Genomic DNA, 25,765 nt, shown 5'->3' with positions numbered 1-25,765 from the left:
ACAAACGTGACGGATTTTAGTTAAGAGAGACTTAATTATCGTAGATGACAGAACACTTGGCCGTGACACGAACAAAGGCTAGGATTATGTACGCCAATGGATGTTGGATAAAGGGATTATAAACATAAATACGTTTGCTTGCCTATATTTATGACTTAAGGGGATTTACGTATATCTAGAAGATATCTTTTTTTAATTACCATATGTACGAGATCTTAATATAGATATGTTGATTGTGATTGTTATTGGGATAGTATTTTTTCAAAATTGTATTATTATTAATTTATTATGTATTATTTACATAATTAAGTCTTACAGAATCCAAAAAGTCTATCAACTATAAGTAATGAGAAGTGAAAGTATGACAACTATTTTAATATCTGCGATACCACGAAAATATAAATGAGAAAATTACAGTACTTTAGTATCTGAATAATTAGATAAATGTAATAAAATGTTGTCACTTTATTAATTTTAATGAGCTTTTATTGAAATGGAAGAAATAATACCAAGGAACGAAATGATTTCCTCCTTTGAATGGTTGTTAAACAAGGACTAATTCTTAGGAAGCACGCGATTGAAAATAACTTTAACGAATATAACAATCTATATCTAACAATCTACAATGTCCACATTATCTGCTCTATTAATTTAGTCTGTAGAGCTTTATTTTCAATCATGTTTACAATTAGATGAATTGCGGACATGAAATTGGAAATAACCAATATTCCACGTGCACTTTCACATGAATGTAAAAGAACAACTTAAAGTTCGAATTAACAAATTAATCAATCATCACAGATGGAACGCGAATAACTCTGTGTAGATCAGTTAATGGACCGATTTTGGTTTGATCAAATTTCCATATATACCCATTTTATAGCGTTTTCATCTGATACATATTCTGGTACACGTGTGTGAAGTTAGCATCTCAAAGTTTAGCATCTCATAAAAATACTGCAGAATTACTTGCATCCAGCATAGTTCTACAGTTCTTGATTGGTTTCAACAATAGTTCCGTTGAATTACCTATTTTAATTAAATTTTTATAAATGAGATGCTAGCTTCCAAAAACACATAATAGCATCTCACCGTATTTTGAATATACGACCACAGAGAAGACTAAATCTATAGAGTTCTATCGTTTAGAGACGTTTTATCAATAGTTTTGATGATTAAATTAATAAAAAAAAATTTTTTGTTACAAAACATACATATATATGCGTATACGTCTGCGCACGTGGATTTGGTGTAACTGGCATCTCAGATAGACAAAATTAATTAATTTAAAAAATTTAGAAAGTATTTTTCAACAACTATCTTGATGGAAAACTTGTATTTATAAGTTTAGACATGAGATGCTGATCGAATATCGACAGTTCTATTTATTTTAACGCAGTTCTCATATAGTTCCGGACGCGTACAATAATTTTCTAAAAAGTTCCGGTGATATAATTAATTAAAACATTTTTTAAACAATTATTTTGCCCTAAAAATTCAAATTTTTCGGGTGAAACCGGGAGAGACGGGGAAAGACGGGGAGAGACCGGGAGAGACCAGGAGAGACGGGGAGAGACTGGGAGAGATCGGGAGAGACGAGTAGAGAGCGGGAGAGACGAGTAGAGACCGGGAGAGACGGGGAGAGACGGGGAGAGACGGGGAGAGACGGGGAGAGACCGGGAGAGACCGGGAGAGACGGGGAGAGACCGGGAGAGACGGGGAGAGATCGGGAGAGACCGGGAGAGACGGGGAGAGACGGGGAGAGACCGGGAGAGACAGCATCTCACTTCTAGCCCTCAAAATTCAAGTTTTTCGGGCAAAATAATAGTTTAAAAAATGTTTTAATTAATTATATCACCGGAACTTTTTAGAAAATTATTGTACGCGTCCGGAACTATATGAGAACTGCGTTAAAATAAATAGAACTGTCGATATTCGATCAGCATCTCATGTCTAGACCTATAAATACAAGTTTTCCATCAAGATAGTTGTTGAAAAATACTTTCTAAATTTTTTAAATTAATTAATTTTGTCTATCTGAGATGCCAGTTACACCAAAACCACGTGCGCAGACGTATACGCATATATACGTATGTTTTGTAACAAAAAACATTTTTTAATTAATTTAATCATCAGAACTATTGACAGGACGTCTTTAAACGATAGAACTCTATAGATTTAGTCTTCTCTGTGGTCGTATATTCGAAATACGGTGAGATGCTATTATGTGATTTTGGAAGTTAGCATCTCATTTATAAAAATTTAATTAAAATACGTAATTCAACGGAACTATTGTTGAAACCTATCAAGAACTGTAGAACTGTGCTGGATGCAAGTAATTCTGCAGTATTTTTATGAGATGCTATACTTTGAGATGCTAATTTCACACACGTTTCTGGTACCGAGTTTCGTGCGGCTAGATTTTGATTGTTTCAATAAGATATGATATCAGGAAACATACGTAAACGTGAACAAAAGAGGAAATTTCAAGGCGCATAAAAGTATCATAATATTGAGCAATGGGCAGAATTCTTTTCGGGACGGAAAGAGAGTTTTATAACAATCATCTTACACACACGCACACACACAAATAGAATTTTTTAGCAAACAGCTTTTTTGGATATTTTATGATTAAAGATGGAAAAACTGAACTCCTCGAACTTCTGTCTTTACCTATAATATTGTGTTTTCTTCGACCTCTGTGTCCCCGTTTGCTGTCTATCTCGTGCGTTAGCGTCGCCGTTGCTTAGACCTATTTTAACCCCGCGGAACGTACTGCCGTGTTGTGTGGCACGAGTAGTAACAGTATTATGAAAACGTTGCTTTCTTATCGGCCAATAATACGATATTGTCACGGTAATAAGAGCGAACGCTCACACATATACGTGGCTCCGTGACACGCTTTTGCTCGCGTGCTGTCGATGCTCCGAGCTTCATGCGAATTACAATGAGTCATCTTCCGTTGTTATATCTTGATACACGATTTTCGATCGTTTATCATCCACCCGCAATTTTCATCGTACCATCTTCCAATTGGAATTTCTTACCGATTCATATTTTATAATGAAACTCTATTTTTGCGGAATTCTTTAGCAAATTAATCATTCTTTTCTTTCTCTTTCGTTCTTTAAATCGAATTATATACTTTATTTTCTTAATAGTAGTAAGCTTTTACCAAGAACATACAGTACATTTCTCTCCATTACGAAATGTACTTTTTGCCATGAAAATGTTGGGTAGATTGCGAGTTCGGTGAGTGTGAGTCAAAGCATATAAATGGCGAGTACCAAGAAGCTACGTATCCTATTATATCAAATGGCTTTTCTCAATGGAAACCCGTGGCTTTCCCGGAACGTTAACACATTTAACGGCGCACCAACGCCTTCTTCCCGATGGCGCGGGTAGCGACCAGCTCGACCAGTCTGTATCCCAGAAGCATCGCCGCAAATGGAAACGGCATCATAATGGTATCGCCGAGACAAAACGAGAGCGCGTGCATATAATGCACCGGCTACACATACATACATAAACTACCGCATTCGAGGAAGAATATGCATGAATACCGCCGTGCCGGGGTGTGGGTGTCAACCTGCAGTTTATTCGCACTGGAGTTGTTGCCTGTTGACCACCGGAGACAGAAGGCAGCCCGCGGCGTGGCCGAGGGTGACCGAGAGCTCATGGTCCCCCAACGCTCTCGGAAGGCCTCTAATTTTAACGGAAGTGGGTCGAGCACACTGCGCTATGGCCGATCGAAAATGCATGCCCCCGTGTAGTAGTATATTTTGTCTCTCGAAAGCTGCATTTTTACACGGAAGTTTACGCGATGGTTGATACATTTGTTTTGGAACCTAAAAACCTTGTTTACGATGCTAAAATCGCTTTTTCACTGTAATTATTAAAGTATAAGCTCTCTTTCATAAAAAGTATACTTTTGTTATACTTGTTATTTTTATTATATCCGTGATTTTTTGCTATTATTATCGAAAGACATGACATGTACATGTAACAATATTACGAGTCTTGATGTAAATCGTCTTGATTAAATTAAAATTGAGTTTAGATATTGTACTTTAATCCCAATTAAACGAATATAATTATGCTGTGAGATTTTGTTACCTTTATTGCGAAAAAAGATATTTGACATCTAATTGTAAGAGAAAAATTTATTATAAAAAGATTATTTGCGTTCTTATTAGACGTATGCAATTCGCAGCTTTTTTAATTCGCACGTATAATCATGAGCAGCTCCGCTTAAATAGCGTGTAATAATGTGAGAAGTGATTATAATGCGATCTTAATGTACATTCCGTGTTCCACCGCATTTTCCGCTACAAGAAACGCGAGATAAATTTGGGGACCACGATTAAAATGAATTATTCAGTGGCGCTTGAATCGACTGCGTTCGCGCAATGGGTTCGTATAATTCCTTGAGATGGAATTCTATTTTCTTTTCCTTTCTATATTATTTACACCAGCAGTCCTTACAGCTACAGAAGCGTTAAATTGGAGTCTTAATGAGCAGTCTCAATGAACGTAGAATTATGCAACGATTGATAACATTTCGATGAATTATGATTTAAATTAATAAACTTTGCTTTTTACAAAATTCAACTTGATATTAAGCATTACAGATATATTTTATATCTTATTATTCTTAAATTAAGAATAAAAAAAATATTGAAAAAGTCGCTGTTTGAGTATGAACTGTTTTCTGAGAAATTGATAGGAATGCCAAATACACTAACATTTCATATTATAAATGTTATTGCTTTTGTGAAATTATTAATATCATTACTACAATGTGCGTGCATCTTCAATTTCATCGGGTTTGCATAGACACACTTAGGAACATCAACAGCAATAATTGACAACGTCGTTAAATATAGTCTGCGGCAGACAAGCCGCAAATTGTAATTAGCAAACTGTCACGATCGGCATTTGACCTTTAAACAATTTGCCAAATGTGCGTATATAACAATCATTATATATAGAACTTGTCTTGAGAAGATATAAAATATGTCTGCGTGTTTCAAATGACGAATCATAGTTGAGAATAGAAATTGTTATATCTATTCTCGTATGTTTAATCAAGGAAATTATTGCACAGAGATTACAATTGACTCGTGATTAACAGTACCTTTACAATTATAATAATTGTCTTTATCTTCTTTTTCCCAACGCCATTCTTCTTGAGATATCTCGCGCTTGAATTTCATTAAAAGATTTATACAAATCCTAGCGCAGAATTGAATTACATTTGCATCTTTAGACACTTCTTAACTGTTAATTCGAAAAGCGGCGCTTTCGGTGCGGTTATCCATACCCAAGAAAGTATTACTGCGATTTTTGCACTCGTGTAGATCTTTGCCGTAATTCTTCTCATTTAAATAAGATTGCAGACCAGAATTTTAAGTATAAGTTAATAAAAGATTTGATTTAATTTTTAGCGTGGTAATATTAATATTAATTTTAACAGTTTTGAAAAATTTTTATAGTAATTCTCCAAATTAAGTGTACAATCTTTATAAAGAGTAAGGGATTATTAAAACTTCTTTTTAATATTTAATATTTTTTAAATTTAATGCTTTAAGTGTTGATAAAAATAAAAATAATGATTTATTAAAATATTAAAAACTAAACTCAAAGGAAAGGAACACATTATCGAGGAAATTGAAATCCAGGAAGTAGGATAGTTATAATTTATTTATCGATAATTTATGAAAAGATTTACCTATATTCAGCTTGTATTTTTTTTGAAAGTCGTATCTTCTTACGGAGTATTTACTCGTCTCATTGGCGACTGAGAGATCGTTTCATACGGGATGATAGCTGCTATTTATCCGCATGCTATAATTGGAATTTAACCTTTAGCCGTCTTCCAAGTGAGAGAGAAAGAAAGAAGAGAGAGAGAGAGAGAGAGAGAGAGAGAGAGAGAGAGAGAGAGAGAGAGAGAGAAAGAGAGGGAGAGTGAGAGAGAGACCACAAGTAACCCTGCAGTCGACCTACATAGCGAAATCAGTTTTTTTTTATAAATACGACAAATATGTCTATGATATACAATTTTTTATATATACCTTTTTTATCATGGTATAAAAAAATTATTTTTTGCTATTAAACTGTAAAATATTACGAAACAAGTTGCGAAATATTATGAAAGGTATAATAGATATATAGTATTGATAATTATCTCTCAGAACAAGAAAATGTTTTATCATTCTTTACTTGCGTCAGTTGTGTCAATTTTTATATTTATGATTTTACTGTTTACTCTTATATATTTCATTGACGTTTGTTTCTAAGAAGACCTCATAACTTCGAGATATATGAAAAGAGAAAATTTTATTAAATACTTTTTCTATTTTTATACTCGTTTACACATTTTTATATTTTATTAACGTTGATATTAGAGAAATATGATTCTTGAGAGATTATTTATAAAAATAGATTGTACCCATCGTAATAACAATTGGTTTGGATAATATATTGCTTATAAGCTTATATTAGTAATTCGCATTAACTTCGCACGTGCCGTGAAAGAAATAGAGGACGGCACCACGACCTAACTTAGCGGTTTAATATCGTTTGGTGTCGGGACCAGTGAGACGTATCGGTGCCGTCAACGATGATTTGTTGAAATGTACCAGATGAGCGTGAAGATCACGTACACCGGAGGCTCAAGGTGGCAACCACTCTCGTTCTCTCTCTCTCTCTCTCTCTCTCTCTCTCTCTCTCTCTCTCTTTCTCTCTCTCTGTTTGTCACGCGCGCGCGCGGGGTCACCGATCAAAGAGCAACTCTTCGGGTGTCAAAACTTAGCCCCTTTACCGAGCACTTTATGTCGGGTGTTCCAGTTTCTACGGGCGCGCGTCTTCTTCCTCTTCCTCTTCCTCCTCCTCCTGTTCCTGTTCGTGGCTGACGGAGGCGCCGAATCAGATTGGTACCATAATTCGGTCATTTCTAATTGGCGGAAACCGAAGCTGACACTTTCGCGTGTTTACCAGCAAGCGCCGATAATTTATGGATTCACGGTATATCGCGGCTAGCGTGAGTGGGAGAGAACGCTTTCCTGTGTTCTGCATTAACGGGTCATTACGTTTGGACTAGTTTTATTATAACGCTTGTTTACGCAAGGCTCATATCCCCTTAACCAAGATAAATTTGCGTAATGGAAATTTTAGGCAACCGAAAACGAAGTGATTTATAAATCCTGTTTTCAAAGCGTGGATTTCAAGTAAGATCGTTAGGCTTTCTCTATTGGAAACTGCAGAGTCCTTTTTATAAAATAGATCTGCAAACGCCGATTTCCCGAAAGTCTTGAAGAACTAAGAGGACACATTTATTTGTGCAAATTCATTGATCCTCTCCTGAATGTAGGCGGATCGCGGTATGGATCATATTTGGAAGAAAAGTCGTTAGCAGAGGCTGGCAGCTGGCCAGTATCCGTTTCCAAGAATGTAACAGATTTGTCACGACGCCGGAGGTGGAGAGGATAATCGCGTGTACGTCCATTCGAAGTAAAAGCAGCTCTCCTGGAGCTATGCTTCTCTTTGCTTCATGACTTCGGTTGACACGAATTTCAGTATGCCAAGGCCTATTATCGATAATCCGTCCTACCCGTTAAAGATTAATTTATGCTTTACGTGTCTATTTCGCAGGTAGAAGCCATCTTTTTGAACGTAGCGATCACTTGTCTCTTAAGAGATTTGTTTGAATATTCGGTACGCTCATCAATCATTTGGAATACGTGTGCTAGAATGTGGTATCAGTAAAGGAACGCGACCCGACTTCTCGTCCGTTTTTTAAGATTTTTCAGGAAGAAACATTGAATTGGTTTGGATTTATAAGTATATTATAACTTTTTAAATTCCTATTTTATGTGTAAAAAGAGTTTCAGATTTTTGGAATAATCATCGCTAATTACTATATATAAAAATAACAAATAAAAATATGTTAAAATTTTTATATTAGGACATATTGTACTTTTTATTTTTATCTTGATTGGAAAATATATTCTATTCAAGAAATAGTTTATAGCGATAGAGCGCTTTTTACTCTAAATTTTAAATCCATTTCTTCTTAGTGAGAACTTTTCTAAAAATCTATTTAAAAGATATTTTATACTAAATATATAGAGGATTTTTCATGACTTATAATAAATATCAAGAATATAAATAAATGATACAACTTTATTCTTCGGTTATTTTCAGGTCGACTTTTCATCGACAGAAATTTAATTCGGGTCGTACTTGGCACGAAATTTAATTTTTTTTAAGTTGGAAAGTTATACGAAATATCTCTCCTGTTAACATTTTTGTTAAAGATATAAATTTATTCCGAATTTGTTGAAGATTTACGCATATCTTCAACTTTTTATTAAACGTATATGCATATTTAAATTAGGCATTTTACTCTATAGTTTACGTAGATTATCTCAAATATTACCTCAAAATGATTATTTTTCAACAAGTAAATATGATTATTTCTTATTAACATTTACATATTTATTTTTTCCGTCAAATATTTATTCGAAGATCGAAGTTAGTATACGATTGTTTATATAGGCATATAATAAACGGAATAACGCAACAGAGATATAACGCGCATGTTTCGATTGCGGTTATTAATCTATACCTCTATCCTCGTTTATGATGGTAGAACGTGCGCCACAATAATCGTGCAATGGTTGCTCATTAGAAAACCGATAGTTTGATTATGGAACGTGATAGGCTATAGGTTTACGTGACGGTGATTTTCATCGATAATAAAGTACGTGTCACGAAATAATTGCTTTAATTATTCATTAAGCGTAGAATAAATGTTTTGATAATGTTTACGTATTAAATACGTTGTCAACTTTATCTTAAATTAAATATTTGTTAATTTTACGTATAGATTAATTATAATTAATAAAGAACAGTAAATTATTTTAATTAAACAGAAATATCATTGTCTTTTTCTTTAGAACATTGTGCACAGGCATCGTTCTCATAAAAATTATGTGACGATTGTGTTAATTATATATATACTGTTAGAAATTTATTATAAAGTGTTAAAATTTGTATTATACATAAATATGTTTATTTTAGCGTAAAAATGCTAATGATAGCATTAGTGCATTAAGTTCGCAAAAAATTAAATCTCTTCGTGAGACAAAAAATCTTTTTTTTATACATGATCTTTTAATAATAATTCCTAAAATTGCGATAGGAGAAAAAAAGTTATTTTTTTCCACTTTTATTATAACGGCATAATGCTTATCCTAACATGTGTAGATATTAATAGAATGAAGCACAAGATATGAAATGTCTGGGATTATTTATATCTTTATTATGTGCATTTAATTCTATTTTCATAAGATTTCCGGGTTGTTCACGATGCCGCGACATCACTAGTTCGCTTATATAAATGACAAGCTTGACTTAACAACGCCAAGCCCTGAGAAAACAATTGCAAATAGATCCTCAATGTAAGCGAACTGTAATTTCTTGTACCGACAATTTATGCTCCTTACATATCCGACCACAATCTTGTGGATGATTAAATGCAATTTGTAAGATATTGCATAAGGGTTGCGCGAAGTTGCATCTGCTGCTATAGAATTACAGTACATTGGAAGTTTTTTTATTTTAAGGATAAGTGTTGTGAAGATTAGAAAGAAAGGTTCATATGCATAGAATTTATAACAGTTTTATATATAAGGGTCAAAAGTTAGTTTAAAGGCTAAAAAGATCGTGGTACAGTTAAATTAACTTTCTTTTATGAACGAAGTTAAATAAAAAAGTATTTTTATTATTTTATTGCTTGTTAATATTGTTCCACGTTTTTTTTCGTATAAATTGATGGTTTAAATTATCGATGTCGATGCTGAAATCGCTTGCTCTTTTTGCATTATAATGAACATCGGCTTTGGCATTCGTCGGGCAATTAAAACCGCGGTATACCGCGATAACGTTATGCGATAATTCGTGCCTCCGGTCGGCCTTTTTTCGCAACGAACGATCTCGTTTTGCGGCCGATAGATTTCCGGGGCTTATTTTCCCGTATAAATAGCATGAGAAAAACTCGGACGAATCTGCCGTTGGCGCAAAACGACGAAAATTTGGGAGTATGCCATCTCAGGATATAAAACTTTTGCATTGCCACGACTTAGTCTAACGACGAGTCGTTTAATGCGTTTCGACAATGAATATCAAATATTCAGGCTTAAATCGTGTGTAGTAATACGCATTCTTTGTTTTTGGACAAAATAAATTAGACATCTTTCTACTCATTGGTGTACACGTACATTCTACTTTAATGTTATTATATAATATTAAAGCTATTGATCATATTGATTATTGCAATTGTCTTGACCAAAAGTACGTTTTGTCCAAATTTTATTAGAATTATTTTTATTAGAATTGATCAAATATTCTTTTTACATATAGCTTTTTCTAACAGAGAATGATTCTAACGAATGAAGATTGTTAATGATTAATTTTGCTAGACACTTCGGCTACTCATCTCGCGATACGAAAATAGCGAGGGCAGCTCGTGACGAGTCTGTCCGAGACCCACGCTAATTCGCACGCTAAAATAAGAACATCAATCTTTATTTATAGTAAAGTACGATAGGTCAGATTGTCGCCTTCGGGGCAAATCAGATGGCTCCCCGGTGCATACTATTATGATGCATTTTGCGCGATACGATGTAACATGCAAAGGCTCTTTATTTCTCATTTAAAATTTATTTTGCGTTATCTTGTATAATAAAAGAAATTATTTATATTATTTATATTTCTTCAATTTTAATATATTAACGTATTTCTACGAAGTTTTCTATGTTACATAAGAACTTTTTAATAGGAATATTTTAGTAACTGACGGAAAAATAATATAAAAATAGATTCTTTTCATAGAATATAAATGGAATAAGACTTTTTTTCTGTAATCAATCCTGTTTTGATATATTGCATTCTATCTCTCTTAATTTATCAGAGGAGTGCTCTGTATTCCGGAAGATCGATGGAGTGAAAAGGAGCATAACTCATAAGATATAATACGCGCTGTCCAAGGATATGTGTAATTACAAGAACAGCCTAGTGTCGACTCGTGTCGAACAGACTAATTAGCATGTGTTTATGATTTGAATTACAGACATCATACGTGTCATCTGACGCATTAATCCGAGATTGAGTGCATGTCCCGATATGTCTTTAATAAGCAAATTCAACGGAAATTGCTTGTAAATCAGATTATAAAGATTCATGGGTGTTCATTTGTGCAGGTGTTTGGATTTCGCAGGTGTAGAAAAAGTGAGTGCTATCACATGTAGTATGTCGATATTTAATGAGTACTCAATGCTGTTAGATATAATGACGTATATTTTACATATAATATTGTTAAGTCTGTTTTGATACGTGTACACACATGATCCATAAAACATTACGTAAGTTATGAATATATGAATAATCATATCCTAAATGCTTGATGATAATATTATTATTGTCATATTATAGAAATGTAATGTATAATAAATTATAGAGAGAAAATAAAAGCAATAAAAGAGGGAGTGAAAAATATTCTATTTTACATAAAGTAATTTATTCGAAAAGTTGATTTCGCGAAAATAATTTTATTATTAATATTTGTTAATTTGGCCACTTTAACACAATTAAATGAAATATAAGCAGAAATTTAGCACTTCTTTAGTGTTTCTTGCTTAATTAATTATCTTATTAATTTATTCCGGACTTTGTTGCCCCAGCTGTTCCATGTTAAAAGCAGTGGTTGTATCATCCACCTGTCATGATAAAGAAAGGCATAATTAGAGGGAAGAGTTAATTTAGAAACATTTATACATTCCTCTCTCTCTCTCTCTCTCTTCTGAGAAGCAAGAACAATATATTATTTCATACGCATACAATCGTGACAAATTCATCCCAAGTGACAAACAGCGGTGACGCATGATAAATGGCTCTTCTGGACGTTCTGAAAAATCGATGTAGCCAATCCCGCGGAAGGCCTGATATCCTCGTATCGGCAATCTTCTCCGAAACGTCTACGCCCGCCGAAAGAATTATACTCTCGGGTGATTCCGGGTCCTCCTTGGTTTTCGTCGTTGTCCTTTCGCAGGAGCAATTGGATGGAAAAGCTTCCGGCAACGGAGAAGGACGAGCCACCGCCGGCGATGATAACCCAGTAACCTACATTCCCGCGGCACGAGTCGATGGTGGGAGCGAGCTGGTGACGGTGGTGGGTAGCCGAACGCTCGACCGTTCTTCTCCGAAAAGGGGGATGGAGACTCGTCGTGGCCGGTTCAAACGCAAGTTCAAACGCAAAGCTCACCCGTTCCCTCACCATGTCCCCTCTTCTGCCCGAGCTGCCCATCGCTCCCCGCTTTCGTCGTCGTCAGGTACAGCTGCACTCCGTTAACCCGGTGACGTTCGCATCGTCGCGTCGCGTCGCGTCGGTACGGTACGGCCAGTTGCAGAAGGGGGGATCGGGGTGGGATTAGAATCGATACCGGTCACGGATGATAACGGCACCCTCCGGCCGTGCGTACGGCTATTATCACCTGGCCCTTACCGCCGTGTAATGAGGGCAAGCTATCGAGGTAAGACCAGGTCGACGCGAGCTTCGTTCGCGAAACTATGCGCCATGTTACGCAAGCTTCAACTCAGCCTCCCCTTGCGAAGTGCGCAAGGCTCGGCCGCGGGAACGACGGAGAAGAAAATCGGGAATAAGCGCGGGTGGCGGAGGGGGATGCATTGTAGCACCTGTACGTTGCAGTTTACGTCGTGATTAATGAGAATTATGTTGCGCTCAGTTGGCTCGTCGTCGTTGAACTTGCCGATGTTGTATCTGGGTTGCTTGCATCAAAGCAGAGTTACCTAGAAATTCTAAGAGAGCTGTTAATAAAGAGGAAATGTATCATTTAAATAGGATTAAATAATCCGCCGAGGAATGTACGGCAGTCGTAATTTTATACATTATTTTGCGCGCGTGAATAGAAAATTCGTATTTCTGAAAATTCTCATAAAATTTAATTGCCTCTCGCTGCAGGAGAAATCGTATATTTTCATTAAAGCATAAATGACCCGAAGTGAGCTAAAACTACCGCTTTAGATCTGCATATTGTAATGAAGCGGAAAATATTCGTGTATCTATTCAATCCAGTGTTTCCAGAATCGTTAATTATGCGTCGTGTCAACCTTACATTGATTAGCACGAAGCTGCGGGATGTAGCTTTAGCGAAATAAACTTCCTTCCGACGCTATAGAAAGTTGCGTGGGAACGGGGCATTTAATTAAATGAACCGTCACCCCGGGGTTGGCGAGGTAAGCCGCTCGTTTGATTAGGGCTGCATCTAAAAGCACGCGCCCCTGGCTTTACTCGCCAAGACGAATAGGGATGACGCCAGATACAGCGGTGAGAGTTAGCGTCCTCATACGTGCATACATACGTGTTATCGCGTTCTTTCATCCGGAAACGTTATTGAATCGACGCCGTATCTCGGTTTCTGGGCAAATAAAAAAAAATGTTCATACAATGCAAACGAGGCGCAGTTCACCGCGTCGCTGCCAGACATGAGAAAAGAAGAGAGCGCTTAGCCAATTTCCGCGAGAATTTACGCGTTACGTTGTGCGAAAGCGCTAAGATATAGATGTGAATAGCGAGATTCGATTTAGATATATCGACGCGTGACTCACTGCCTAATGAAATAGTGCACTATTTTCAGCGTCACCCATCGCGATCGGTGGCGGCCGGAACGAAGGAATCTTATTTCCATATGGGAAACAATTAACTAAGCCAGACCTTTCTAACAATAAAAATTATCTTCTTAACGTTCTTCGAAGAATGTTTTCCATCAACGTCTCGCGATGATTGTCATGAATATTTATGATTTGATTTAAGAGGCGAGAACGCTCGAAGAGGTTCCTCGGGCACTGTACTCGGAAGGTATCCATCCTCGCATCTCTTACATTGTAGCGCGATCACAATATTCTCGACACTATTATTCGAGGGATGCATATTCAACCGGCTGTCACGGAATGAGAATACGATGGGACTGTTCAGTATCCGTCGTCAGTACGTCGTACTAAGTCGTTTATGTGGCTGACAGCCATTTACTATGGTTCTCCATCGCTATCACGGCAATACGTATCTAGCAGCAGTAGCGCTAATTAGCTGCTAATTTTAGCAATTATCGCTCTCGTATTATACGCAATTTTATCTTTTTTTTTAAATATAAGAATTAGAAATAGAAAAAACACATTAAACACAATATTCTACTTGCAAAAAATTTGATATGATTAGTTGTTTATTTCGAAGTAATTTGTATGAAGAATTACACATTTTATTTATTTAGTTTTTATTTCAGATATTCTTTTCATAAAATAATTGATGGAAGGAATGCTAGAGGGAATAAAATTTCAATATATATCCCTTCTTTTAAATATACCTGGAATCGACCTTACAAAGTCGGCGCGATAAGAGTTAGCGGTGAGACACTGGTAAAACCATTTAACACTCGTGACAATTTAATGTAGAAGATATATCCGGTATATCCGTTTATATATATACCCTGCACTTTATTATTCTCCGGACACAGAGTAATAATTTTTACTTCGCGCGCGACCCACTTTATCCGCCAACGAATTTTTCGGAGTATTAGACGACTCGTTCGTTCGTTCGGATTTCCTTTGTGCCGTTTTCGCAAATTCGGTGAATTTTGCGAGAGACCCTTCGCGAAGACGGTCCACTATCTCTCGCTCTTGTCCCGCCCGCATGATTTTTCAGAGTAACGAAAACGAGAAATTCCCCCGGTGCGGCCCCTGCGACCGTTTTCGGATGACCCAGATCTTCCATAGTGCAGCAACGGCACGCCGGCCGTAGTGCTGCATGCTGGAACGATGCATCCGGAGACCCGGGCCGCGCTTCTGTAGCGTATACGTGCGCATCTGCGAGCTGCGTATTGGGGCACATGTACGTGCACGCAAGATGTACATACGTGCCGTCCGCGAAATTGGACACGGCATTTGCTACGAGCCTCACTTTTCTGAGAAGAACGTATTCCGCCGGATGTGTCGAACGAATGTGTCGATTTCCGGTAGGACACTCTTCGAATTTCGAGGAATCGTAGCGCAACATTCGTGGTGTTTCTGAATTATTCCGTCGAAATGTCTCGCGTTTCTTTGATAGAAAGAGGAAAGTAAGACGTGTACTTTATTATACTGTGGCGCGTGAGAAATTATATATACTAGTGGTTCTTTTTATTATATATAGCAAGTGGTTCTTCTTAGATCGCCATGTCTTTGACAAAAGAGGAAACGGCAGACTTTCGGTTGATACATTTTTTAACGACTATAATATAATTGAATTTGTGAAAATCAATTTATTATGATAAATTGATAGGATATAATAAATTTATTTTTTTTAATCGATTTACTGTAGAATGGAATGCCTAAAAAAATTTAAAAAACGGTGATAAAAATATTACTTGAAATTGTGTAATAGCTATTTTAAATAAATATTAAAATGTGATTATTGATTGAGTTGTACAATAATTAATCGATTTTACAAAAAGAGAAAGAGATTATGTAATATTATGCATTTTAGAAGAACGTGTACTGTATAAATCAAAATTAATTTTTAACAAAAATAATGTACTGTAAAATATTGTTAGAATGTTATAGGAAATCGATGCAGTACGAATCTTATTGTGTGTGTGCATTGAAAAACCAAGTTTTATATTATCAACTATAACATAGTCCGGAAATTGTCTGCGATAATGTTCAAGTTATTTTAATATCGAATATTATCAGGTCTAATTAGTATTTCGTAAAAATGTACTCATTATCAAGTACCGCGAAACGATAAAAATAACAGTACATATAAAAATCGTCGACCAGTGTTTCATAAGTCCGAATGACGTCAGCAGTATTGAGGGCAACGGCGAAAAGACACTAACGTACGAAAACAAAATTTCTGTGGCAGATTTTTACGACCATTTTTATGAGACGAATTTTACACGCGACAAAGTCCAAGGTCTGACTCGGGTCGAACTTTTTTCGCTTTACAAGGAGCTGCAAGTCGTTCCTCATTAATGGGGAATAACCGCGCTCGCTTCAACCCCACGCCGCGCGGCGCGCAGGCAGTTTCGCGCGACGCGCAGTGAAATTGTTCGAAAATCTAATGAGGGAATATCTGGAACGGAGCCAACCGGTGAAATCGATCGGCCGACGGGGCACATAAGCTACACCTTTTTATTTATTTATGCTACGTGTACGTGTACCATATACTCGCGCCCTCCTGCGCGGGGACTCCCTAGTCGAGTTGCAGCATTTTACGTGCGGCTACCCGGTTGGCGGCGCATCGACTTCGCATTCGCAACCGTCTTGAATTTTTCTACGTCCTTTGCCTCACTTATCGGCGATGTGGGAGAACATGAGAGACGCTTCTCTCTCTCTCTCTCTTTCTCTTCCTCTTTTTTTTTACCGTGACGGTCTCTATTTTTATACCAGTATGTTCTTGGCGCCATCGTTTATCCACAGATCTTCCGTGTAGCAGGGTATATTCTCTTTTCTCTCGGATTCAAACATAATAAAAGTTTCTCGTAAATCCGATGTCCAAAAGATCGATGCAGTGTCCGTTTCTGTGAGCTCATCAAGTTTGAGATCGTAGATCTGTAAACTTAGTTTCTCTGCACGGAGTATTCGAGATATCGAGTCATAAAGCCTTTAATAAATTTAGAATTGATTTCTGCTTAACGGAAATTTCACAGGAGGCCATCGGAATCGCGATCTTTCAGTTTTTTATTTCTGTATCTTGGTAATTTAATTTAGAATTGTATACTACTCATGTAAAATAGGACTGGATATTAATTAGAGGGAAAAAAATTGGTTGTTAGTTTTAAATAATTAATAATAGGTTAGTTTGCGTAAACAAAAATAAAATGAAAGTTATTGAAAGTTTGCAATCCATTGAAAATTCAATATTGTAGCGAATAATTTTTACATTAAATTTGCTTATATTTCTCTTGTATTATTCAAATTCAAAAGAGTGCAGATAATAATTTTTTATATCTAGTATTAAAATATCTCTCATTACTTGTTACTAAGTAATTTATATTTAAGATTTATGGATTTCTTTTACGAGCATCAGTTGATTCATGGTAATTTTGGATGCATGATAAAACTTCTTTTTCTCGTAATTCAATCTTTTATGTCCCGTAATGCTTCTGTATAAACAATGATTATTACATATTGTGGGGATCAAATTTTGTGACGGCACTGATAGTCGGATGATGGGAGAGTTCGGCTGTATGTAAGAGATGAGAAACGAACGAGATAAAATACATCGCGCCGTCGAAGAAATAACATGTTTTTGTTTTGCGTTCTTCGCTCGCGCTAACATCCTTTTTGAATCTCGCAACGGTTCCGCCGAGATCGAACTTTTGTATCTATTATTGTTAAATAAAATCGATTAATATCGTGAACTACTACAATATGTATATAGTGGAAATTTTTATATCTTATATCAATATACATAGTTGGTTATAATAGCAATAATGACGAAGTATGAAAGTGGTAATCGTTCGTCCTACTTTAGTTTAGCTTTTTTTGTGGCATACCTTGTAACTAGAGTAAAATTGTTACAAGCTTCGATAATACGTATAAAACGTACAAAAGGTATAGATTAAAGTATAATGGAATTAATATTGTAATTATTTATATTGTAAGTGGGGAAAAAAGCATTATAGATCTGGACGATTATGTGAATGTTTCAAGAAAATGCGAAATATTATCATTTTGTACTCAAATTTTATTAATGTTAATCAATTCTTGAATTACAATTTGTTAATGTGAAAATTAACGTAGTTTCTGTTCCAATATTAATTAAAATCAGCGCAGCGATCTGTGTTGTTTTATTTATATGCGTTAAAATTATATTCATATAAGTTTCGCAATTTTTTAGTCACTAAATAAAGAGCTATTTATTACGCATATTATCTCCTTGTTGTTGACAAAGAAGAAAGTAATTCATTCCAATTATATAACAAATAATATCGATCAGAAAAAACTATGGAACTTTGTCTCTAAAAAAATATTGACACAAACCCTGTGTGTTATTTATTTGCAGCGTTTGTCAGAATTTTCCATTTTTTAGTCATACGTGCTTTGAAACGGTGCTTTATTCGATATGGACTCTGTTATTTGTGCAAAAAAAAAAAAAAAAAAATAACAGCATTGTTTCTGCACAATTATTTTGCAGAATTTGGCCTCGTTTCTTGAAAAGGGAGAGAAAACGATTCTTACATGAAATATTCTTATCATAATAATGAGACCAGCCATTATCCCGTAGAATATCAAACGAGTTATTAGCGCGGCGTCCAGGGAATTGTTCAGTTCGCTTGCGAGGGCGGGTACGCGCTGTGCTTCGGGAAACATCGCCGTCTAGTAATTTCGCGTGGTACGGCCGTTTATCAAGTCAATTTGCCGTAACGGTCGTTAGGAGCACGACAGGTTTGATAAGGACTTAAATCGATGACGAGGCGGGAGTTTGTTGGCTCGCAGGGGGAGAGGTGAGCGCAGGCTTCTTATTACGGTCTTTAGCGCCCGATAACCCTGAACTTTAATGCTCGCCTGTGCTGGCTAACACGAAAACGCGCCTGCCTCGGCTCACGGTTCGTTCTCCACGTGGTTTCCGCAACGTGCAGCGAAAACGGGTTAGTTAAAAATAATTTGACTGTAAAAAAAAAGAGAAGAGGAAGAGCTATTCGCGATTTCGAGTGCGTCGCATAGGAATTCATGAGACTTGCGGGGTCATCGTACCTTCTCCCAAACGTTTTGTTTCTTCTTTTTCTTCCTTTCTATTCTTCTGTTTTTTTTTCTCTCTGACTTCTATTGTTGCTCTTTGACGTTATTGCTGACCGCTCTTCACCACTTCGTCGCTACTTCGTTCTTCCTGACTACTTCTCTTGCTTCTCCACATCATTCGGTCGAGGGCCGCACCTACTGTCTATTTTCGAGCGGTGACTATGTATAGAATTTCACTCTCATAAGACCGATGCGTCAGGAATATCACGCGGTTAGGTTCTACTTCTCGCTTTATCTTTTTGTCCCTTTCTCTTTTTGTTCTCTCTCCTTTCGCTTTTCTCCTTGTAATTAGTTTACGCCAACGCATACCTTCTCAGCCCTTCCTTTAACAAATCTATAAAGAGCGATATCACGAGAAGAGTGTTACATGGATGGTACAAAGTAGTTGCAAAGTAGATTGATAGGAAAATTAGACGTGCTAAAACTCTGACATGGCACTGGAAGAGATCGTCTTTCTTAAAGTAACTTTTGAAGAGATACCCCGGATGATATGTTGATCTAATAGAATGTACAAAATAGAATGTCTTCCGAAAAACTTTTAATATTCTTTTCTCACAGCACTTTGATGTTTTAACAATTGAAGAAAAGATAAATTATTATTTCTTTTTTTAACAATTTTTTCTCGACTTTCTTTTACCAGTTAAAGGACCTCAATGAATTAAAAAAATTGTGCATCAACATTATATTGAATTTGACTTTTGTAAATAATTTTAACTAATGCGCCGTTTGTATTTTAGCATTAAATTTGTAAGCGCGTGTTTTATTTTCTGTAAATTTATCTTTTACTATTTTATCTTTATTATAAATTTTATAGTTCTGGCAATAAAAACGTTTTATTTCTCCGGGAAAGGCGAAGAATCTATAATCTGGATATAAGATAGATGAAATATGCCAAATATGCCATAAACTGTAGGTAATTGCTCATGAGTTAGATATTATCGTCTCGGATACCATGACAATTATTTTAAGTGTGAACCACGATCACCGAAAAATGTTATGTAATATTAAAAAAAATTTCAAGACTATATTTCAAAGTATAATTAAATCGAGTAATTAAAATCAATTGAATTTTTATTCGGTCGATACGGCCGGTCAATATTTTATCATACGATCCTTTGAAAGGTCTCGTATTTCTTATTATTTAATTTGCCAATAATTTATTAGAATTAGATATCAAACATCGAGATCTCGTCGTTTTGAATGTCCTCTCAATGGGGATAATAAGGATCGCCGGAGTGTTAATAGATTCACGGCGCATTCAATTCTGTATGCGAGCGCTCATCGATCCTGTGTTTGGCGCACGCATCGTGTGCTTACATGCATACGATCATTGAGCTGGCCCCTAGCCCTATTGTTTACAATAATTATGTACAGGCGTGGCTGCGTAGCTCGCAATTTTGTGTCTGCGATGCGATGCATGCCTAAATATACTTCGTTCGCGAGATATAGACTCCCGCTGCTCGAGATTCGTTCGAGTTAAACGCAATTCATTGTTTTATTAACAAACAATAAAAAATGTTACAAAATAAAATTTCTTTTCTCAATTTCCAAATTTATTTTTTACGCGTTGATAGTCATTTAACAATATTAGATTTGCTCGGTGCAACATTATTTTTCGATACATGCTAAGCATTGTCGTACCATACTTTATTTAGCATAATAATTCATTATTTGCGATGTCACGAGTATTTCTGGTTCAACAATGGACAGGTCATCAAATCACCAATTGCATCAAAATTACCCTGTTCATTTAATTAACCGCTTGTCCTCGGTAACGACGGTGATCAATGTTAGTCGTTTAACGAGGGATTTAATCAGGTCATTAGCGCGTTTGTTTGTGAGAAATTTGCGCAACTTTAAAGTCGTTGCATGAAGGTAATTGACGTTAGCGATCGTTATTCGCTTGTAACTACCGGTTATGCTTTGACGCGAAGTCGAGGAGCGCCTTGGCGCTTGTCATAAACGTTACTTCACATTTGCTGACAGTTATCGGTTAGACTTTGCAATACACGACGCGGGCGCGCATCATATGGGAAATAAAGCGATACTACAATCTAATGAGAATAGATCGCGAGGATGATAATGTATGAGACACTCATTCAAGTTACGAGCGAATATTATTCCGGCAGCGCAACTTCGATTACATTTCGCTATACGTTGATCGCAATATCTTTACATCAAATTGACACACTGATCGAGAAACAAAATATGTCATGTCTTTTCAAGAGATACGATTACTTTAAACGTTTAAACAGTAAAAATGCGATTACGCGAGAACCGTTACAAACTCAGTCAAAAAATGATGAAACATTTATATTTATTTTTATTTTTAATGACACTAAAAAAATGTTTGACATGAAAAAATATCTCACGATGCGGTTTATTGTTCTGTTTCAGGTGGTGTTAGTTTTCATTCTCAGTATAGCATCGCTTATAATATACTTCATCGATGCCTCCAGGTGAGTAACAAGACTTCGATGGCGATGCTAATACGCGGCTTTTAAGTTTATCACAAACAAATTCATGCATATTGTTTTTATTCTCGCTCAATATTGGTAATATTATAACAACACTTTGTAGCTTTTTCTTGCGGTTTAATTAAGGGCGCGACGATAAGCGCTAGTTTAATCGCTGCTATTTTAATCGCCCTTTCAGCGCCGCTTTTTTTAAGACCGAGACCTTCGCGTGAGTTCATAAGAGATGCTGACCTAACATCCGCAATCTCGTGCTTTTATGTTACAGCGAAGTGGTGGAGCGTTGCCAGAAGTGGAGCAACAACATTACTCAGCAGATAGACTTAGCTTTCAATATATTTTTTATGGTCTACTTTTTTATACGCGTAAGTAAAATCCATTTCGTCTGTCAATGAACTTTTTGATTAGCATTAAGATTATTAAATAGAATGCAAATTCTGTACAATTTTTGTCAAATAAAAAATATAGACGATTCCATTTTTATCTTGATACATTTTTTAAGAAAAGTTTAGGATTTCACACACACAAATTCGGAAAACGTGTGAAAAAATGATAAATTTAAATAAATATGGCTTGAGGCATAAATCAGTTTTACTTGCATTTTAAATCTTTTCAGAGGTCTACGAAATATAATATTTGCTTGACTGATTAATTATTCAAATATACAATATAAAAGTGTTATACTTTCTTGCAGTTTATCGCCGCCAGTGACAAGCTGTGGTTCATGTTGGAGATGTATTCGTTCGTGGACTACTTTACGATACCACCGTCCTTCGTGTCGATATATCTCGATCGGACGTGGATCGGACTGAGGTTCCTCCGAGCCCTACGACTGATGACGGTCCCTGATATCCTCCAGTACCTTAACATTCTAAAGACATCGAGCTCTATTCGTCTCGCCCAACTCGTTTCCATCTTCATTTCGGTCTGGTTAACAGCTGCTGGTATCATTCATTTGGTGAGTCTTATCCTTTTGTATCCAAAAAGCGATTGACAAGTATTGCACTGATTACCTTGGGTTTTGATTATAATAACAGAAAGTATAGTACTCTTTTTTTAAACAAAAAATTGAATTCTCTCTTTACATATAATTTTTAAAATAAAACACCACATTACACTTTATGACATACATGTTGAATTTTTAATTATATTTTCTCTGCGCTCTTTTACAATAATTACAAAAGAAGATTTGATTGTATCTTGTTATAAATGCACAAAGACTTAAGAAATACGGAGAAATTAATAATTTTTAAAATCAATAATAATTAATAACAATCAAACTAATATTTGACAAAGTAATATGAATAGCCTATTAAAATTTATTTAAATATTTAAGAATAATTAATTAAAAAACTTGTTTTATCTATTAAAAATTAAAGCGTTTGAATAAATTATATATCAAGAATATAAATGTTTAATATTATTTTATAAACAGTGGGTACTAATAATAATATTGTAGAGCAAACGCAGTCTTTCAATGAACGTAACGAAGAATTATAATAATGACAGTAAGATCGTTTTTTATATTTATTGTTTTATCCTTTTTAAATATTATTTTTAAAATATCTTTAAATATATAACCAACTAGCTATGCCCTGCCACGCGTTGCTGTGGCTCTCTATTCTTATACTACGTTTTTTTCAAATTTTCTTTGCTTTCGTTGTTTAACTTTCAAGAGCCTTGCTTTATTGCTGCACTTTTTATTTTATTTTTGAATAAGCATTTATCTATCTTTAATAAATCTAATATTCATTTATTTACGTACTTCTAACTTACTTTATTTATTTATTGCCTTTGGCACTGTATTCAATTAATTTGTTTCCCGATATATCCAAAATTAAACTCCATAAGAACACTCTTATTTTTGAATGCAACATTGTCAAAATTTCAAATCCTCCCATTGATTTTTAATTGTCATATACACGCTAAAAGAAACATTCTCAAATTAAAGGCTTGCATTTGTAAAACGACTAGTAATAAATCTAATATTCATTTATTCGCGTACTTCTAACTAAATTCAATACAACGTTGTGTCAAAATTACAAAAAAATATTATTTAAAAAATATTGTTTAAAATTAAATTATGGCCATCATTTTTGAAACACACGTATTTCCAAAATCAGACCCCATAAGAACACTCCCGGTTACGAATGCAACATTGTGTCAAAATTTCAAAGCAATCGGTGAAAAACTTACAGAGATCTTAAATGAGGAAGAAACATTTACATTTTTATTTATATAGATTAATTTAAATATCATTTTTTTAATTATAGGAGAACATAATCTTACATGTTTTTATTTGATATAATGTATTTTTTCTCGCGATTCTCTTTCTCACATTTCCCAGGATATCCTATGCACAGAAATCCGAGAGATTCTCGGACATTTCGCGAGTACACCATTGGTAGTAAAAGCTTATGGTTATGATGTACCAATATAAACCGCAATTTCACTCTTGACACTGCGCGAGGACGGTCCTAAATGTAATAACATGATGCTTCACAGCTTGAAAACTCAGGGGACCCTTTTGAGTTCACGAACCCACAACAGCTTTCGTACTGGACCTGTGTGTACTTTCTGATCGTGACGATGTCCACGGTAGGATATGGCGACGTTTACTGCCAGACGGTCCTCGGCCGCACATTCCTAGTATTTTTTCTACTCGTCGGTTTGGTAAGTTATTTTTGTGTATTCTTCTCAAGCGTAAGCGCGATCCACTTTAATGTTTATGTCAATGGAGCCTTCTATAATTTGCGTATAATAAGCTTCTCGAATGACGAGATTTTCAAAAACGTGTTCCCATTTTTAACGCCAGACGATTTTTCCGTCTTGATTCGATTGCTCCATAAATAAACGCAGTAGGATTTTTATGGAAAAACCAAACTACTTTATAGATGTATGCGTAATTAAATTTTCTGTTACGTGACTTTACGGTAGTTATAAAAAATGCAAAATATGTTTTCAATCAAGTAAATAAATAAACAAATTTCTATTTTTGTATAACAATGTCATTTACTGTGTTTTTTTATGGATTTCTCTTTTTGCGGTGAACAAATTTGCGAGCTTTGCGAAATGCGCAAAACAAAAGTATTTTTCTTATCTTTGTTATTATATTTAAATTAAATTGATTCCTTTAAATGTATAACGCAAAGAAAGAAAAGCCGAACTAGTCTATGAAGTATGAAAATATAAAAATGGATGAATATTAAAATGTACGAAACTTTTTCGTTACATTAATTTGGGCTATTAATTCTCTTCTTCCACTTTTTTTATCTCGAATATACTTGACGAATTTTTTTCGCTTGATTTGTCTTTCAGTCAAATCTCCGATCGCGCGTATCTTTCTCTTTTATCTCGAGAAATCTCAAAGTACACCACTGAGCATTTTGCTTGCTGCTCAGCGTTTCGCATAGCTCGTTCCGCCAAAACTGGAGTCACTAGTTTTGCCAAGGCTCGTATACCAGAACGATGCGATCGTCGAGACGGTCTCAGATTTACGTGTCCCCTGAGCCGCAAGACGGTGAATACTTTGAGTGCACGGTATTCTCCGGCCGTTGATCCTTCTGCACCACGAGAAATAATCTACGGTGAGAGATGTTAGGAAATTGTTTATTGTAAAATTTTTTTATCTTAACTCTCTAATCTCCTAATTTCAAGTATCACTCAATTTTTCAATTTCAAGTGTTTTGTGAAAGATATTTTTTGGAAGAAAAAAACATGAATTCTTTAGATTAAAATTCGAATTTTTTTGTTTTTGACCATTGCGTTTTTAGATTAATAATATTTTTACTCGAAAACAGTTTAAAAACACTTTGCGTGCCGATGGTGGTATATGTGTAGACTTTATTTTAACAGTAAACATTGATGTAACTTCACTGATTCATGTTTCCGAGAGATAAAGTTTGAACGACAAGTATGTTTTCTGAAAGGACATATTTAGAGCTTTTATCGCGAATTTACTCCACTTCTTGAACTTTCTGGCTTCACGACTTGAGAAACAAAGAGAAATGCGCGGTTGTAGCACTATTGAAATAACACTTCCGTCGATGTCACGCGAAAATGGCTTTTTGGGGCAGAAATCAACGGCGGAGAACGGTGCCATTCGTTATACCGAATCGATCGATTCGTTTGAACGTCGATGCGCGCGAATATGCCTTTTATGCGTACCTATTATGCATACCTATTATGCATATATATTATATATTTGTATGCCCGGCTTATCGATCGTTCACGTGAACCTTGCGTACATGGTCGACTTGGTTGAGTCGGCTTTTGGAGTTCTCTCGAAGATTCACGTTATACTTTTTTTTCCCTAAATGCGAGCATCGCCGTTCATCGAAAACGCCAATCTAACGTTTATTGTTTGCAGTTTATTGTAGAATATTAATAAGTTATTTGGAGAGAGCATATTCCGAAGTACGGTACATTCGACA

At 35.6% G+C, this 25,765-nt stretch overlaps 1 protein-coding gene and 1 long non-coding RNA gene across 47 annotated transcripts in view; one reads left to right on the top strand and one right to left on the bottom strand.

The window, feature by feature from the left end:
* Positions 1-25,765, top strand: part of LOC105832509 (calcium-activated potassium channel slowpoke) — a 97,622-nt gene that overhangs the window by 16,699 nt on the left and 55,158 nt on the right. For all 46 annotated transcript variants that reach the window (XM_036288837.1, XM_036288835.1, XM_036288803.1 and 43 more), the window contains exons 2-5: positions 21,256-21,317; positions 21,601-21,697; positions 22,027-22,290; positions 23,838-24,005. In XM_036288837.1, the coding sequence (XP_036144730.1) occupies positions 21,256-21,317; positions 21,601-21,697; positions 22,027-22,290; positions 23,838-24,005 (591 nt within the window). The remainder of the gene's footprint in view (positions 1-21,255; positions 21,318-21,600; positions 21,698-22,026; positions 22,291-23,837; positions 24,006-25,765) is intronic.
* Positions 3,930-15,424, bottom strand: LOC105832510. The gene is made up of 2 exons (XR_003625849.2): positions 11,902-15,424; positions 3,930-11,780 (listed from the first exon to the last, which is right to left on the bottom strand). It is a non-coding gene; the product is annotated as an uncharacterized LOC105832510 (long non-coding RNA).

Source organism: Monomorium pharaonis, chromosome 6, assembly GCF_013373865.1.
Source record: "Monomorium pharaonis isolate MP-MQ-018 chromosome 6, ASM1337386v2, whole genome shotgun sequence".
Lineage (NCBI taxonomy): Eukaryota > Metazoa > Arthropoda > Insecta > Hymenoptera > Formicidae > Monomorium > Monomorium pharaonis.
Note: the sequence above shows the minus strand (reverse complement) of the source record. Positions and strands in the feature narration are given on the sequence as shown.